The 18743-nt window shown below is 29.4% G+C and overlaps 3 protein-coding genes across 3 annotated transcripts; all 3 read right to left on the bottom strand.

Moving 5' to 3' along the window:
• Positions 1 to 1173: 1173 nt before the first annotated feature.
• On the bottom strand, positions 1174 to 5101 carry LOC114190077 (cyclase-like protein 2). The gene is made up of 7 exons (XM_028078842.2): positions 4655 to 5101; positions 4224 to 4268; positions 4029 to 4101; positions 3430 to 3527; positions 3111 to 3181; positions 1966 to 2095; positions 1174 to 1628 (listed from the first exon to the last, which is right to left on the bottom strand). The coding sequence occupies exons 1-6, from the start codon at positions 5004 to 5006 to the stop codon at positions 1967 to 1969; spliced, it is 768 nt and encodes a 255-aa protein (XP_027934643.1). The 5' UTR covers positions 5007 to 5101; the 3' UTR covers positions 1174 to 1628; position 1966.
• Positions 5102 to 6330: 1229 nt separating this feature from the next.
• On the bottom strand, positions 6331 to 11035 carry LOC114189848 (cyclase-like protein 2). Its single transcript, XM_028078564.2, has 7 exons — positions 10557 to 11035; positions 10344 to 10388; positions 9756 to 9828; positions 8650 to 8747; positions 7644 to 7714; positions 6610 to 6781; positions 6331 to 6530 (listed from the first exon to the last, which is right to left on the bottom strand). Exons 1-6 carry the CDS (start codon positions 10975 to 10977, stop codon positions 6656 to 6658), a joined length of 834 nt encoding a protein of 277 aa, XP_027934365.1. The 5' UTR covers positions 10978 to 11035; the 3' UTR covers positions 6331 to 6530; positions 6610 to 6655.
• A 2354-nt stretch (positions 11036 to 13389) lies between these two features.
• LOC114189579 (uncharacterized) lies at positions 13390 to 13963 on the bottom strand. The gene is made up of 2 exons (XM_085675476.1): positions 13637 to 13963; positions 13390 to 13544 (listed from the first exon to the last, which is right to left on the bottom strand). Exons 1-2 carry the CDS (start codon positions 13900 to 13902, stop codon positions 13475 to 13477), a joined length of 336 nt encoding a protein of 111 aa, XP_085531602.1. The 5' UTR covers positions 13903 to 13963; the 3' UTR covers positions 13390 to 13474.
• Between the last annotated feature and the right edge of the window lie 4780 nt (positions 13964 to 18743).

Raw genomic sequence — 18743 nt, 5'->3', positions numbered from 1 at the left:
AATTTTTACTGCTGTGAAAACTTTAAGATATCAAATACAACATTGCTGTAATATGGTAGATTACTTTAGAGTATAACTAGGGTCTTTCACCTGATAATGATTAGATTGTTTATACATAGCTTATTTGACATCAAAGATTTACATATAGACAACTTGACAATGATGAATGTGAAAATCGTATGAAGATGATATAATATCCAGAGTTGGGGTCGCTTTCTTTTTTAGTGTTTCAGTTTTACGATCTGTAAAAAAATTAATATATAACTTTTGCATTTGGAGTTGTTAATTTACAACTTGATTTTGTAACTTGAGAATTGTAGGTGATATACCGTCAACCTATAAGCTGAAGTGTTACAGAATTTTTTGTTGAATTCTTGCTTCCCACATGGAATGTCAAGTTTTCAAGAATGAGAAATGATGACAGCTAAGGTGACGGCAGTAGTGAGATAGAAAAACACAAGCTAATCATGAACAGTAGGCACAGCATCCTGATTCACAGCTAGAATGAATTACTAACATCAAGTGATCCTTCTTCAATTTGACTAAGGCTTTGTCAGAACTTAGAATTCAATCTATTTTTGTCTTTTCTTTTCATCTATTCCTTTTTACATCCATCTGTTCAAATCTTGAGAGATCTTGGTTATGAAGCACAACTTTCCACATCAATCTATACAAAACCTCCTATAAATTCATAGGACGCCAGCTATAACTACAGAATCTTCTGTAGAGAAATAAATCATTAACAAAACAGTTCAACAGTGTTTTAGAATCATTGGCCTCAATGTTTCATCTCACAAGCGCAGAGTGATCAGCTTCAAAAAAAGGAAAAACACCATATGTACACAGTAGATTAAGACCAAATCATAAAAGAACAAAACATCTTCTGCTGTCCGAAATAACAATGACTCTAACAGAAACATCTGAGGGATGATGGGGGTGGGAATTAAATGATATGAATAACGCATGGGTAGCCATGGTAGTGAAATCCTGCAACAATAAGTATCATAGTGAACATAATCTGGCTATGGACCAATTCCAGTAACATGCTTTCAATCGAGTGGATACCTTGCTCTAGCCAAATATATGAGTTCATCATCAACATACAGTAGCCTTTACTATCAATTGAATTTGAGCCACAAGCAGCCATTTCCAATAAGAAACTGAGACCAAGTATTGCTCTGCGTAAATGATCTTTTCTTTTCTTTTTCAAAAAGATCTGTCAAATTGCAGTGCTTGTCCGTGGTTACAAGTTTACACATTAGTCCCTAGAGATCAAAAATATTATTGCTACCATCTTGATATATAAAGATACACACCACTGTGCCAATTTATTCTGTTCCAACATACGGGACAAGAGAAAACAAAATTAAGCATAATGCCATTATCTAAATATAACGTCTTATGCGTGTATCTAGTAACTGTGAACCTAAGCCACAAAACTCGATGCACAACACGTTCATTACTATCTTGCTCCATAACCGCACCACTGTGAATTTATCAGTTCCAGCGTAACAGACAAAAGAACACCAAATTCAACATAACGCTAAGATTGTTGCATCCCCTCACATTTCACATGATAAACCCCTGATGATTTGCACCTCCCCCTGCACTTGAGACAACGCTGTTTCCTGCAGCGATTTCAACATAATATTCAATTTTTTGTATAGAAGAAAAAAAATATATAATAGAACAACCAAACACTATTTGACACCTAGAAAGAAAAAAATAGAAGAGAAAGAAATGTAAATTTGACAAGTGAATTAGGCGATAAGAAGAAAAAGATTGAGAAATAAAAAATGTCAAATTGGTGTTTGTATTATGAAGTTATCTACATATCATTGTTGTGAGAATTCAATCAAAACCAAGACAGCAAGCAATAGTTATTAGATGCCCTTTTCAAACCCCTCTCCCCTAATGAAATAAAATGCAAACCAAAGTTTGTACACCCCCATCTCTCACACGTACCTTAATTCTTAATCAGAATGCACCGAATTGGAGATCCCTCGGCACCAGACAACCTAAGAGGTAAGCAATGCACTGAATAAAATCCCGCAGGAACATCATCAAGCTTCAAGCCCTCAACAAGAATGACTTCCTGAAGCATATTCAGTTGTTAGGACTTGTTCACATTGATTCTATTTCATATGAAAAAAGCAACAAATGAAACATATTCAATCTTGTTCCTACAGAGGAATCTGAAGACACAACTACCAATCGCATGTCAAAATACAGTTTTACTGACTTGTTGACAACTATCTTTCAAACTAAATAGTAAAATATTTTAACATGGGCATACGTCAAATCAAATTTCAAATTGGGAGAGACATGGATGGAGACATTGAGCAAGCTAAGATGTTACCTTGATAAAATACTAAAGATACTACGAGTTAGCTGCTATAAAATGCTTCAAAATTAAAGACGACTTAAGTAACTCTTTAGAGCCCTCATTGACATGTACTATGTAAAACTATACTTATTAGGATGTCCTTTGCCAGGAACCTATACTGGTATATACAAATATTAGGGCCAGAATGCAAATAAGCCTGATATAAGTTTTAAACTAACTAGAACATTATCTGAAAAGGTTTTAGAAAGTCATCCAAATAAATCATTAGTTTTGCAGTAAAATTACAATAAGGTAATTATTAGTTTTAGAAGGAAACAAAGCTGTGATAAATTTCCATGTGGCACGATCTTAGAAATTTTTATTATACGTATTGATAAAATTACAGCACAGAGAATATCAACAGCCATGACTCAAACTTCCAACAGTCTTTAAGTGGTCAGCTTTCAAAGCCAGATACTTCCCAGTTAACAGTTTGACAAGTGCACATTATAGCTATAACATCGAGAGAAAGATTAACTGGTATTGTGATATACTAATAGGGGTAGAAAGAACAAATAATGTTCATAGTACATACATCACAAGTAATAAAAGTCAAAGATTCCACTTCAGCCACAACAAACAAATACAAAGATTGAAAAATACTTTGACCCTATGACCCTCAAGATAAGATTCACTCTCACTCAAAAAGGGCAGGGTATAATTAGTAATCAACGTTGAAACATAACAAATACAAACCCTCGCCACAAAAGGAAATTTTTCTTACCCGGTCTTTTAAAAAAACAAGGTGAGATGGAATCAAGTAATCATAAGAAGCAACAGATAGGTAATCAATTCCTGCATTACACCACAGAAAATAAATGTCAGGCAACATAATTAAGTAGGGAAAAAATGCGGAAAAGTTGAACAAGAACGAAGTTGGGGGAGATATGCTCAGCTAAAAACATGCAATGAAAATGCAAAAAAAATAAGTAAAAAATAGTGAATCACAGTTAGCAATCCAGAAGTGGGTTCTCATTTTTCAGAGATGACAAGAAAAGACAGATTGATATCAGTGTTTGTCACAAGCAACCCTTATACCTTACCTACAAGTTTGATATCAGTGTTCTCCACAAGCCATTTGGCTCCATCCACTGTGAATCCTACATAGCTTGCGTCAAATTCCTTCTGAAACATAAGCCGCCTAATAATTCAACATGCTCAGTTCAACATTTGATTTCAAATGAGCAATGAAATTCAAAGATTGTGGAAATGATAACATAGCTTGGACAAATCTTATGCAAACTTGTAAATCATAATTAAATATTTCTTTTCTTTATCATCCACCTCTGCTTTTTTAATCAAGGAGAATATAGTTATTGACACAAGTACAATGAACAAAAATATAAATAGCCCGCACTCAAGTCTCACATATAAAGAAATTAAAATAAATAAAAAAGAGATAACAAATTGTTGACAAAGGCATTAAAAAAAACTATTACTGTTCCCTCACAAAAATTTAAAGTTACACAGACTTCGAAAACTTATTTGAGGTAAACACATAACATAACTCCAAGAACGCCACTATTACATTTCAAAGTTGTTTACTCAAATCTAATAATCTTTAAGTACCACCATAACAGAACTTTTGAATAGCCCAGTGTTAACAAAACATTGTAATACTTGCTTAGCCTTTAGACGTTACCTGTCTGAATTTAACGTTCGGAAGAGAACACGTATTACACCTCTTGGAATATGTAACGACTTCATAACTTCAGCTAAAAAAGGACAACACATTTCCATCAGATAATAGCATTATAGGAGCAAAAATAATTCTAAAACCATAAAGTTGCCAATGTCGTCCAATCCTCATACGCCACATGAAGAAAAAAATGAATACCAGTTATATTACTATCTCTTGGAACATCGACTAACAGAGCAGGTCCTGCACACAAACAATCAGCATTTAGACCAAATGATAGTAAGAATATTATATGTATTATAAACTTAAGTCTATTACACAATTAGGATCTACACATTTCAGGTATTGTCCATTTGGAACCAGAAACCTCGCAATTTTGTCCTCAAAAAGAGTATTTAGTCCAAGTGCTGAGTCAAGGAAAAGAGTGTAATCAAATATCTTTTTCCTTCCTTATAGGATATCCAAAGAGTAGAATGATAACAAGTTTTATTCCATTCCATTCTTATTCATGTCATTCTATTATATTTCAATCCATTCCATTTCACTCTTAGTCTCCACAACCAATCCAATCATTATATGTGATCAAAGAAAAGAATACGAATAAGAAAGGAATGATAAAGAAAGGTGACCGTTGAGGATGTCCAAGTCGAGCGTATCGACGTCAAAGCCAGCGTCGAAGTAGTGGTCGAAGACGTGGCCGGGAGAGTCTACGTGCGTGCCGGTGTGGGTTGGGAGCTTCATTTCGGAGTTGTTAGCGATGGAGCCGTTCTTCATGCTCTTCGGAAGCCACAGGAACTGCCCTATACCATCCTTCGAGTCAAATTCCGGCATCTCGGGGTGGTACCGATGACTGATGTCGAATATTCGGCCATTGCCGTATACTTCCCTGCGCGGCGGGACCAGGCTGTCATCGCCGTTCGCAGCCCAAATCGCCGCCGCGAAGGCGCACGCTACCACTGACAGCAAGGCTACACACTTCATCGTCAGATTTGTTCTCAATGTGGTCACAAAGATACAGTCAAGCCAACAGTATCAGTTCATGTCCAATCCTCTTTAACTTCAATGAGTTTTTTTTTTTCGCAGATTTCACTTTTAGACGGAAGATCTTGTATTTTAGTGATAAATGGAAAATAGTTTAAATATTATTTTTAAATTAGTTATTATTGCACAAAAAGAATTATTTTTCCCCTACTGTATGTAATAATTTATTATTAAAAAACAGTGTAATAAGAATATTTCATTTTTTTTTCCTTTTACTTTGGGATAGAAACTTCTAGAGGAAGTTTTATAGAAGGAAAAAAATACTTTATACTCGTTAAAATCATGATATAATAATTATAATTGCATGACTAAATTTTGTTTATTTGGAAAGATATACTCCTGAAAATACATTTTTAGTCAATTACCACATTAAGGATTATAATTTAATAAAGTAATATTCTTTAGTAATTTTTTCATTTTTTTCTTAGGAAAGATATTTTCTTACTTATTTTCGTGGAAATACTTCTATAGAAAATTTAGCTAAAAACCATTTCATCCAAATCGTATTTTCTAAATATTATATTTTAAAGGTAATAAAAATCTTCAACTAAAAACCAAAATCCTCTTATATTTATATACTTAAAACGATATTTCAACATAAAATTAAATTACTTTATTTTTTATATATGTTTGGTGTAAAGTGTAACTAAATACTTTAAAATAATAATTACAAAAGTTGATAATTTTAGAATCACTGCATGATTAACCGATAGTGTATTAAACACTCCAATTAATGTGATAAAAAAATTGTGTCAATAAAAAGTTAAAAATTCATAAAGGAATTAAATAGAATTACTCAATTAATGTATATTAAATTTTAATAATTTGATTCTTAAATATAACAATTTATATTAAATAAATTAAGCCTACATTTTTTTATAAATTTAAAACTGGTTGATATTTTAAATAAATTGAATTTGGCGTATATTCTATTTTGTAAATCTAGATAAAATGTTAGCTATGAGAAGGTTTGATACTATTCCTCGACCACCAGGACCACCGGTTAACATTCTTCTTTAAATTGATTTTTCCATTTTAAAGATTTTTAATATGGTGATTAACCACATCAGTTTTTAGAAAAAGAGAAGTTTCACATTATAAAGAGAAATGAAAAGAAAAAAAAAACATTTTAATACGTTTTATTTTAGTTTCTAAAAAGGGTTAAAGAAAAGCTATTGTTGAGAACAAGTTAAAAAAAAAAAAACGCTTGCTTGATAACACTGTAATTGGAAAATTGTTTAAGAGAAGCAAAATAGATCGATAATGGAGTTTGTGAAACGCATAAGTTTATTTTAAGGAACCTAGGTAAATATTAAAAACATAAGTTTATTATTACAGTCCGCAACCGAAGTAAAACAAAAGAGAATTCAACATACTACAACATACTGCTATCATGAACTGCCTTTTGTGGACCTAACTATATTCGGGCTACGTTGCGTCAGTTTCACCATTCAGCATCGGCATCTTGACAAAACAATAAGGATAAGAATAATGCACAGAAACAATATGGAAAATATGGCACATTCTCGTAATATAATCATACCGTGCAATTGAAAACCAGGTTTGACCACAAACTTGCATGGACCTCATCATGTGATCAGAATGCATCGTATTGGTGATGCCTCAGAGTGAACCAATCTAAGAGGCAAGCAACTGAGTGAATATACTCCTGCTGGGACATCATCAAGTTTCAAGCCTTCCACGAGAATGATCTCCTGATGCATTTGGAATTTGTCAGTGTATTGCTTATGCTTGCTCTAATCCAAGTCACAAATCATGCAATTTTTAACTTTTCTTTCAAACAAGGAAGTCAAGACATATCCTAACAATCTCTTCTGTTTACACAAGTGCATCTTCCACATATTAAGCTACAAATATCTTTCTAAATAAACTGAAGATTATTTCTCTAGAGTCTCAAAGATATGAATGCTAATGTACCATAAATTTGGATAACAAAAAGCTGGGACACTATCTAAAGATGAATCAGCTAAAGTAACCATTATGAATTAACAGAAAGGACAGGTTAAGCAGTGGAAACTAAAAGTTCTCTGCCAGAGTGATAAACCCGACCAGCTATAAACTTATACTAGGAGTAAAACAAAATATAAGAATTTAGCAGTAGTGATAGTGATCAACTGATTCTTATGATTCTTAAAGTTTATACAGAATCGAAAAATCTAGTTAGAAATAAAAGGTACACTAATTTGAGAAACACAATTAAAGAAGCAATCCAATAGAAATAGCTATTTTCCCTGAATAAGTCATTAAATGATGCAGATAAATTAATATTGCCATAAACTTGCTGGAAAAGCTAAATCTAAATGAGATTCACTGACACCAAGAGTATCAAAATCAGAGTTTAGACATCCAATCTAACACACCGTTACCAATACAAGTACAAAAATTTAACGAGGAAAATTATCCCAATGTTAGGCACTAATCAACATATTTAGAGTCTAGATCTTATTTGTAGTTTTCTAGTTTTTTTCAACACGATAGTGAGGAAAATGAGTAGCTTGTTATTAATAAGGAGTAATGGGTGCATAAATTTCAACCATGAGGCAGAGAATTTCTTACCCTGCTTGCCAGAAAAGCAAGATGAGATTCAACCGAGTGATCATAAGCAGCAGCAGATAAGTAATCAATTCCTGCCATTTGCATAAAATATAAATAAAATAAGTTGTTTTCACTGTTTTTGGTATAACTTTTGTAAATATGAAATACAGTGAAAAATAAGGTGGCATCTTCTACAAATGAAAACAGAAAATGTTTTATCAAACCAACCAAATCCAATCTTTAGTTCAGTGGGACAAAAACCGGTTATGTACATAATGTAACCTCAACGAATATAGTTCAAGGTAATGCAGAAGTTGAAGAGATCAGAAGGAAATAACTTTTCTATGAAAAAAAGGGCTCTTGGTTGGCCAAGTTATGGACAGAGTGATGATACCACAACAGAGAATGTTTTCTGTAACTAGCTTGATATGAGGAATACAAGTACAACTGACATCTGAACGAACCAATCAAGGCGCAATGAATTTATAATAGATTGGTCTCAGAACAACCACCAAGATATAGAAAAAGCTGATCGAATAAACAGTTCACAAGTGAAATTTAAAGAAGTGAGTGGTGTCAGAAACACAAAATAATCATATGCACTTTGAACCTTGGGCGTTTGCAGCTATTTATTAATTCATAACCACAAAGAATGGAATAGAGTGACATCAACTCATCTTGATTCATTCCTAAATTGCAAATAAATACTAATAACTACCATGCACTCGTAAAGACAGTAAAAAGATAAAATGTATGCTTAAAAATGGACGTTATCTGAGTTGACAAAAAGTAAGATATAGTCAAGACAAAAGAAATGACTAGAACAAAAAGTAAGTTAAAAAATGTGACAAGGAAACCTATATAACTAAATGACTACACTTTATTAGAAGCAATTAGAATATTTATTTATAAGAGGAAAATAAAAATGCAGACTTGGGACCAGTCATGAGTGGAGCAAGAGTCAGAGGAAATGCTTTAGGCAGGGAATAAGTAGCCTAAATCTTAAGAAGTCATCAATATCTCTCACCTACAAGTTTGATGTCAGTGTTCTGTATTAGCCATTTTGCACCATCCTCCTTGAATCCCACATAGCTTGTATCAAATTCTTTCTTAAACATGAGTCGCCTAACAATTCAGCAGTGATTAACTCATGTAGTTTCTAACTAAAAGCTACAAATCAGTATATAGTTTAAGCAAAATGTTGAAATTTCAGGCTAAAATTATATTACTATTTATTAATCATCAAGATTAAATACATGATCAAATAAACAAAAAAAAAAAAAAAAAAACTTAAATGTGTGTGGGTATACAGAAAGGGGAGGTAGGCACTAACTATAAACATTTTAATTAAATTCATATTATTAAAAACCTTCGCATGCCTTGCATTTTCTCCATAGTCCTCCATAGAAACCATATAAAAGTTGGTATGGTGTTCCTTCGTAATTCTAATTTACAGTTCATAGTAACTTACAAAAATTCTTAACATAAATAGCCATGAAATCCGTTTTCACTTTACAGTTTTTCAAATTCCCATTAGGAGTCAATAAGTCATTATGCATCACCGGTAATTAGTGATTCTTATTACTTCCAGCTACCGGCCACTTCCTCTCCATTCTCTAAATACTAATACCCTATTCATAGCAGATCATATACATAAATTGAAGGAAACTACAATTAAGGAAATACCTGTGTATAGGTCAACATATTAGATCCACGGCCACCCAACAATGACGATAAAGGAGCAACCAAAAATTGAATTTGAACATAAAAAAAGGTACCAAAAGACTGAAGTCGTAAATGATTGCAGTGCAACATGTAAAATAAAATTGTTGTTCCCTCCATTTTCAAAACTATCAGAGCCAATGTAACTTCAGGATTAACAACATATAATTTCCTTCTTAGAACTCGTTTTTCATAACATTGCAAGTTAAAATCACAGAGATAATTTTCAATATAAATAGTGCAATAATCTGAAAAAAACGACGCACAAAACAAGCTATTTCGTGTATATGCGAGAGCTATGAAGCCGCGTCAGAGAAACACTTTAAAAGCAAGTCTGAAGAAACTTTATTAAATTAACAACAAGAAAATAATCTCACAGTAGTTATGATACATGTAACTTATAGAACTCACCTGTCGGTATTTAAAGTTCTGAAAAGCACGCGACGCACACCTTTAGGGATATTCAAGGACTTCATAACCTCAGCTAGAAAAAGGAGAAATTTTGTAATGCTTCAATTAAACGTGACAAATGATGACAAGGATAAGCTTGCATTTTATAACTGTGTAGGAAAGTACAACTTCAGGCTAAGGCAAGTACAACATTCCAACAAATTTACTGTGTAGGAAAGTCTGGCGTTAAGACTTTGTATGACTAAACTTCCTTACAGTATTTATAAGAATAAAAGAAGATGAAATGAAATGAGCAAAAAACTTCTGCGTGTAAAATTTATTTCATCTAACTTATCCAGGAACTAAGGTGCATAAGTTTATTTTAGCATGAAAAAAGTTCGAAGTTGTTTTACTAGTTTATATTTGTCTACCACAAATGTTTATGAAAAAGTTCATAAAAACAAGATTTCGTGTGTACAAGAAATTGCTGAGTTAATCAGAAAAAAAAAAATATCCCAACCAATTCAATACACAGAATGCAGGATGCAGGAGTTCAATAAAACAAAAAAAAAGGCAGAAAAAACAAAATGGATCATTAGTAACATTTACCCGTTATGTTTTTATCCCGTGGAGTATCAATCAAAAGTGCAAGGCCTATTAACAGAACAAGCAGTGTATTAGTTGTCCGCACCTAAAACTTCTAGGTAATCAACAAACACAGTATTTGAAAAAACGAAACCAACCAAAGGAGAACAACAGCAAATTAACAATAATTGACAAATGATAAAAGTTACAGGGACAGGGAGAGGATCGACACGCTACCGTTGAGCAGTGTTAGGTCGAGCGAGTCAACATCAAAGCCGGCGTCATAGTAATGGTCGTAAAAGTGACCGGGCGCGTCGACATGAGTGCCGGTGTGAGCACCGAGCTTGAATTTGGAGTTGTTAGCGCGCGACTCATTCTTAATGCTAGTTGTAAGCCAGAGAAAGTCTTGCCCGAGCCCCTCCGTCGACTCCCAAACCGGCAACTCAGGCACGTACCTGTGGCTGATGTCGAAGACTCGCCCGTTGTCGTACACTTCTCGCCGCGGAGGAATCAGAGCGTCGCGGCTCTCCCCGCGGAGGGGGCACCCATCTTTAGCGTCCGCGCCGGGGATGGAAGGATACGCGGCGGAGTTCGCAGAGATGGCGATGGATTGCACCGAAATTAAGCAGAGGATGGCAAAGAGTGATAGAGAGTTCATGGTTCAGTGAGTTGAATTAGACTAATGAATCATCTTGCAATTGGTGCCTATATTTCTTCAGTTCTACTCACCCTCTTTGACAAAATTATTTTATTTTATTTTTTTATTTTGACAACAACAACAACAAAAAAGAGTGAATGTAATCAACTACTCCTTTATGTTTTTTTTTTACTTAAAAAATCATTTTCTTAGTGCAGTTTTGACCATGATCGTTTAATTAAAAATTATACTAATCTCCCTTAAAATACTCATAATTTATTTAAGTTATTATATATTATACTCATATATTTTTTTTCTTTAACATATCTCAACTTTTAAAAAACATGAAAAGTAATTTTGATAACATTAATTTCATTATAAATTAATTTAAAAATAAAAATATTTATTACATTTTGTTAATTGAAAAAAAACTAAGGAAATTAACATTTTGAATTTTAGGACATGTGAATAAATACTCTTTTATTTTATCATTTAATTTTTTAAAATGTTGTCCTGTTTCTATAACATTTTTCTTCCTCTCATTTTTCATAATTTATAAATAAATCCTCCTTTGACAAATATTAGTTATTATAGCTACAAAACATAATATTCAAGTTGTTTTACCTATTAATTATTTTGGAAAATGCTTTTGACATTATTCTCTATTACTTATTTAAATATATTAAGTTACAATGTTTAAATAATTTTTTAACGCTATTTAAAATCCTATAAAGTAAATTTTTATAATTAGTCATCTTTATTATTACTTTATACTCATTCTTATTTAAATAAAATGAAAGGTATTCGAGTCATGTATGATCTTACTCAATTATCAAAATTTTTAACCTTATGTCAATTAAATCTTTTGTAAAATTTTCACTCATTTGTATTCACTTCTTCTGAATTAAAATCATCTTACTTTTCACTCTTTTCCTTTTCTTTTCTTTCTCTTTTTATCTCACTCCAATAAGAAGAAAACATAATAGTATATTACACTAATAGAATATAAAAAATAATAATAGAAAAAATTAAATAAGTTGCAAAACTACTATAAAAACCTACTTAAAGTAACTAGTATCTTATAAGTTACAATTTCATTATATACCTATTTTGAAATTATCAAACACTTTTATTTTGTTTAACAAAAATTTATAAACTAATCGAATAAATTAGGAATCAGTTTATTTGGTTTTACCGATCACACTTATACATTTGTTATTACGTTAAATATAATAAGATTAATTAAGTTTTAAGTTTTTCTGATATTTTTAATCGAGTTTTGGTTAAAAGTTTTTTATTTATTGAATGTTAAAAAATTAATATTTTTTAATTGATTTTTTACTGCTTAATTTTTCCATTAATCAATGACATAGATGTTATATTACCTTGTCACTATGCATAGTTGTTTTATGTGTTGTTGTGTTAATGTTAAACGATATAGTTTTGTAGTTAATATAATATATGATTTTTATGGTAGAAGGAGGATGAGAAAACAAAAAATGAAATATAGTGAAAATCCATATACAATATCAACAGACTTCGAAACAAACCTATGGTTGAACACTAGAATAAAGATGCCATTAGATTAAAAAAAATCAAAACAAAAACGAGTTGAAAAAAATAATTATAAAGAGACTAGGAAACAATAGTTGAAATGACTAAAGATAAAAAATATATATATATAACATATAAATAACTATAAATTTCATTTTACAAATTATTTTTATGAGAAGAATTAAATTTAAAATTCAATTATTATAAGACTTAAAATTCATTTTTTAATAATTAATTATTGTTATTTATATCTTAATGTCTTAACCGTAGCTTAAATATTATTATATGTACATATATTATAATGTAAACTAAGAAGAAAAAAACTTTTATAATTATCAATAATAATTGTTTATATCTCTCAACAAACCTTTTACTCTTAAATAAAGATAACTCAGCCACACATACAACTAAATCTAACTCTAAAAGAAGAAAAAAGATCATATATAAATAGATGGACAGATAAATTTCACTTTCAATATGTCGACAGCGTTAATAATTAGTGTTAACCTTGTTATGATTTTTTATTTGTTAATTACAGTTATTTAGTATTTAAAATTAAACAATTTTGACCGATTTTAAGTTGATCATGTCATAGGCTGACTTTAAACTAATACATTATCATTTCAACGTTACCGGAACATGTGATTTGACTTTGATGTGAAAAGGGATCTATAACGTAGAAAACAATAAAACTGGATTGAATTTTCTAGTGAAAGCATTGAATCTTCCGTTTAATTGATGGAACGATGGAACGCAACAAAAAATATTTAGATTCTTATTTCACACCCTTTTTTCCTATACACAACCCTTCTCTATATATTTTTGTTTTACGAAGTACTTCTCAGTATCACCATTAACAATAGTTATCGGACAAAAAAATTACGAAAAATAAAAGTGCAAATGTTATTCATAATTTATGATGTATTTATTGCAATATAGTTTATGATTATGACTTTATAAAGCATTACATTTTCAAACATTTTTTGACGCAGGAATCCGCCACACTGCTCGTAAGATCGCGATCGCGAACATCTGATATATATGTAAAGTTAACAAAAACACAATTAATTTAAATATAAAAAAATGTTGTAAAAGCTTAAAAGGACAGAACAGAATCATAGTAAGAACATTACCACAAGACTTGACGCAACCAGGAACAGCATCGGTGGGTTTTCCGAGACATTCGAGACGACATGTAAAGAGACATACTAGATAAGAAAAACCAGAAGCAGGAGGTAACAGCAATGGTGCACATTCCAGTTCACATTTGGTAGCACAGTCGATTAAAAGAGTCTTATATGGAGGACTCTGAGTTGCTGTTGATAATTCCACCATAACCATCATCGTAATCATAAGCACAATTTTGCTATTTTTCATCTCATTCTTTCTCATTTTATTCCCTAGATCTATACGATCTATATCACACTTTAATATATAAATGTTGAATTCTTGATATCACATTCCAAACAAAATTACAAAACATCTTTTTATAGTGAGGAAAATTATATTATATTCTATTCGATGCTTACGTCATGTTTAATTATGTATTAAGTGTACTATATAGTATTTAAAGCGGATTTTTTGTGAAAATAGTTTATTTTTCAATATATCATTAATTGCTGATCAGTATTGTAAGATACTCGTTAAGATAATTAATATGTGTTGAATTCTCTAAAAAAATACATAAGTAAATGTAATATTAAATTAAATCTGACTTAATCATTATTAATACAATTTTATTTTTTTAAAAGACAAAATTGTCCATAACAATAAGCATAGAGAAGTTTAAATTAACATAACAACTAGTAAAAAATAAAATAGTGTTTAAACATCTAAAAAATTTATAGAAAAATAACTAAAGTATCAATTTTTTTAAAAACTTAAAGATATACATTTCAAAGGTTTACCATCTTCACATTTGCAACTTTCACTTTGAGAGACTCTTGAAATGTCACATTTTTTTTTCTTTTAGTAGAGATTTAAAAATTTCAAAGTCATTCTTCTATATGTTATTGTCTACAAATTTAAAAAAATGTTTTTGTCTTTATAAAATGTGTTATATGCATTTATAATATCTTAATTAATATATTTAATTATTTAATCTTTCAATCTCAAAATGAAGAAATAAATACAAATTAATTTTCCTTGACCAGGACACTGGTTAGCATTCTCCATCTATATAAACATATTTTATTTGGTTCCAAATATTTCTTTTCACTCTTCTCAAGTTTCATTTATTTTGTTATAATTTATAAGTTATATATTATCCCAAAATTTATTTATCTTTTATAATATGTAAAATAACAAAAAGTGTTATAATAATTAAATTTTGGTTCAATAGAATAGAATACAAGTAATAAAACGGATCAATTCGACCCGTGGAGCGTGGAACGGGCTGCCCGTCAAACATCTATTATAAATAGTAACCGATTTTCAGTGCATTGAAACATATATTTAATGTGTGACTCAACAACAGGCGTTAAGAGTTAATATGTACGTTTTATATATTTCATTCCAATTCAGTCATAAACACAAATTGGTCTAATTCCCAATCATGCATATATTAAATATTATATTAAATACGATATATTAAACTCTTCATTAACATTAACATAATGTATCGCTCTCTTGGTTTTTGTCTACATCTTATGTTTCTTTTTTAACAACCCATAATATAATAAATTTTATTGTCTTGAATAAAATAATTGTGAAATTTCTTATATTACTTTTTTTTTTAAACATCACAGTAATTGCACGGGTAAATTAATTAAAAGTAAAATAAAATATAATTGTAGTTATTGCATTTTTATAAACATATATTAGTTAAAAGTTACTCATATTTTTTTTTAAAGAAAATCATTATATAGATAAGTTGATTAATTTAATTTTGATTAATATAAATAAATATAAGTGATTTAATATTTAATGTATAAATAAGAATAATAAATAAATAAAATTTAACAAATCAAAAAATAACATAAAATAATATATATATATATATATATATAAACACGTTAATTTGAAATCATAACCCTAATTTCCAACTCACACAATACATAAAATGGGCCAATAAGCAAAAATAACACATGTTATGCAAACAACACTAGATTGTACAATGTTTTGCTAATAATTTAAACGTCATTATGAAAAATGACCAAATTGAATAAAATTGAGAAAAAGTTAGGATCTAATTATAACACCCCTCTAATCAAGAGGGTCTGTCAGGTTTGCAGCCAATACACCCCAACCCCTCACCCCTCAGGCCACACAAGGACCACCAGGTAGGTTGTTGCCAGTCGGGGTCGAACCCCAGACCTGACCTTTAACACCCTCTCAACAAGATAGATGTCACCCTCTCAAGCAAAAAAAATATTTAATTCAAACCAAACATAAAAACTAACTAAATTTTGATTTGGTTTAATTTCAATTCAACCCTAAACACAAGTGATCAAGAACAACGACGATGACTACAAAATAACGATGAAGTTTGTATCTACTTATATATTATGAAATAATCATATATTTAGTCGATGCGGGATTTCTGATAGAAATACCTTTAAAAATCATTATAAAAGAGATTAAATATGTTTTTGGTCCATGAATTTTGATATGAAACTATGATTGGTCTTTATCTGGAACTTTGACACATTTTGGTACTCAAGCTTTAAAAAATGATAGACATAGTCATTCTTAACCAATTAAGTAATGTCAAATGCATTTTCTTTTCTATTAAGCATTGAAGAAGGAACGTATCAAACTTTATAAATCTCTGTAAATAATTCAAATGTTAACATAAAATATACTTGACATGTACAAAAATAATTAACGTAATTGCATTAAAAGAACTATATATATTTATATTGACAAATTTCAAATTCAGGTCAAAGTGTATCAAAGTGTAGGCACTAAAAAATACTTGATTGTAATGAAAAAGTATTTAAAATGGAAAGATATAAAAGTAAAATTAATAAAAAATATGGAATAAATTCAAGTCATTATCTTAAATAATTTATTTTATATTATTATTATTTAAATTAGTGTTAATATTTATTATTGTTATTATTAATATTAACTAAAACCAACAATAAATTTATAATTTGTTAAATTTGTTATTATTAATATTAATTGTAATTTTAATTATTAATACTAATATCCTTAATGTTGATTTATTAAAAGTTGTAAAAATGCATGGGAACTATTTCCTTTAATTGATTAGCTGTGTTAATTTGAAAATAAAACTAAGGTCACTTTTATTTTGGTCTCTTGGCTTCTACACGAATGTCTTTAACCATCCTCTAAGAATATCCATTCCTCCAAATCGATGCAAATGAGCAAAAATAAACAACCAATCTACTCACACATTCATTTTATCATATCTCTAATAAGAGTAGCATCAAACAAAAAGTTAAGTGTCTCTATATATGTAAATTTACTATACTTAATGGTCCCATATTCAACAAAAGTATGCACAATTAGTTGATAATAATTTGTTTAATTATTTATAAAATCATAGTTCATTTATTTAAATATTATTAATGTATTTTTGAGAATGAAACTAATTTGTTTAATATGCAAAATGATTTAAAAGAGATAAGTATGAATACTTTATTAATTAAAGTTTAAAATATGTTATTTTTTTTTCAATTTTCAAATGATTATTCATCATATCATAAATTTTAGTTCACACGGTGAAAAATAAAATACTTTTATTTAGTCTAATTATAATATGTTTTCTAATATATTTTTCTTTTTTTCCTTTTTATGCAGTTTTATGAAAAATGATGCATGTCTAAAATCAAAACATTTCACGTGAAGTTTATAGGATAAAGATGAATCATTGTTAGTATAAATACACAATTATGTGTTTAGAACGTTGATAATAATATTATATATAAGTTTAATCCTCTTATACAAGAGATATGAAGTTCAGAGTTTAAAATTGATTAAGTTATAAAGACAAAGAAAGCTGGTTATAATTTTGATAATACTTTAGGATATATAATTTGAATTGTAGATGTGAAATGGTTACAATATTGAATTTTGTGTAAGGATTGTGTTTTATTTGAGAATATTTACAACGTTTTGAATTATGATATGAATAATATATGTGATGAAGACTTTTGAAATACCATTGAGTAACAATTTTGGTTAGGCCAAATTCATTAACTAGAGATGTAAAATGCTTATTAGTTGAATGATTATTTTGCTTGTTGAATAAGCATACCTTTGACTGAACAAGAAAAACGGTGATAGATAAATTTAGATGTGTGCTTCATTTGCTAAGCAAACACAATGGTGATTGAACAAGATAATATTTTGTTTGAGAATATTATAATGTTTTGAAATATTGTCGAGTGGTTTTTGGCTAGACCGAATTCATTAACCAAAGATGTTAAATATTTATTAGTTAATGATTATTTTGACTGTTGGACCAGCATATATTTAGTTGAGCGAGAAAAACGATGATCGATAAATTTAGATATGTGCTTAATTCGTCAAACAAACACAATGGTGATTGAACATGTTATATACACTTTAAAAAAGTTGTTTTAAAATACTTATAAAATGTTAGAAAAATTTATCTTCCATTATTTTTTATATATTTTATAATGTATTATATTTGAACAATGTTTTGATTGGTGAAATTATAAATTGAGACTTGTTGGTATTTAAATTGAACTGAAATGTAAAAGAATAAAAAATATATAATGTTAAGTTGTGACATGACAAGTGATGTGTAGTAGGTATAGTTATCTGCAAGAAGAAAATATTATATTTAATGTTTAGGTTATGTATTGAATTTGATATATTAGAAGAAATAATTTAACTTGTATTAAATTCATTGAAAGGAAGAAGATCTTAACGGTAAAAAGTTCTTATGATTTAATTTTAAGTATTGAGATGTCACATATGTATAGATGTAACTTTATTCCATTGTGTGAATCACTTAAAGAAAGGATTGTAGTGTGAGATGTGTCTTGTTTAAATAACTATATATAAGAAATTTTTCTCGTTTAAATATATGTTTCATAATTTCAAATTCACTTAATTACAATATAATTATTTATTAAATTTTTAAAAATTAACAATTATGTTTACTTGTTTTCTATAAAATATTTTTTTCTATTTATTCATCGTTATTTATTTCAATTCATTTTACATTATTTTTAATAAATTTTAATTTATTTTATATACTAATTTAAAACATTACAATATTATCATCTATAAATATA

Source organism: Vigna unguiculata, chromosome 7 (genome assembly GCF_037176805.1).
Source record: "Vigna unguiculata cultivar grain cowpea cultivar isolate G323 ecotype 2 chromosome 7, ASM3717680v1, whole genome shotgun sequence".
NCBI classification, from domain to species: domain Eukaryota; kingdom Viridiplantae; phylum Streptophyta; class Magnoliopsida; order Fabales; family Fabaceae; genus Vigna; species Vigna unguiculata.
This window is presented reverse-complemented; position numbering and strand designations above follow the sequence as displayed.

Bases quoted from the DNA above. Each gene is read 5' to 3' on its own strand.
- LOC114190077 (XM_028078842.2), bottom strand. From the start codon at position 5,006: ATGAAGTGTGTAGCCTTGCTGTCAGTGGTAGCGTGCGCCTTCGCGGCG. The intron at 4,269-4,654 runs GTCACCTTTCTT...GTTTGTGTGCAG, and splicing joins CGACTTGGACATCCTCAACG to GACCTGCTCTGTTAGTCGAT. The intron at 3,182-3,429 runs GTAAGGTATAAG...GGTGTAATGCAG, and splicing joins CACTGATATCAAACTTGTAG to GAATTGATTACCTATCTGTT.
- LOC114189848 (XM_028078564.2), bottom strand. From the start codon at position 10,977: ATGAACTCTCTATCACTCTTTGCCATCCTCTGCTTAATTTCGGTGCAA. The intron at 8,748-9,755 runs GTGAGTTCTATA...CTGAATTGTTAG, and splicing joins AGAACTTTAAATACCGACAG to GCGACTCATGTTTAAGAAAG. The intron at 6,782-7,643 runs GTAAGAAATTCT...CAAATGCATCAG, and splicing joins TTGCTTTTCTGGCAAGCAGG to GAGATCATTCTCGTGGAAGG.
- LOC114189579 (XM_085675476.1), bottom strand. From the start codon at position 13,902: ATGAGAAAGAATGAGATGAAAAATAGCAAAATTGTGCTTATGATTACG. The intron at 13,545-13,636 runs TCTTACTATGAT...TACATATATATC, and splicing joins GTCAAGTCTTGTGGTAATGT to AGATGTTCGCGATCGCGATC.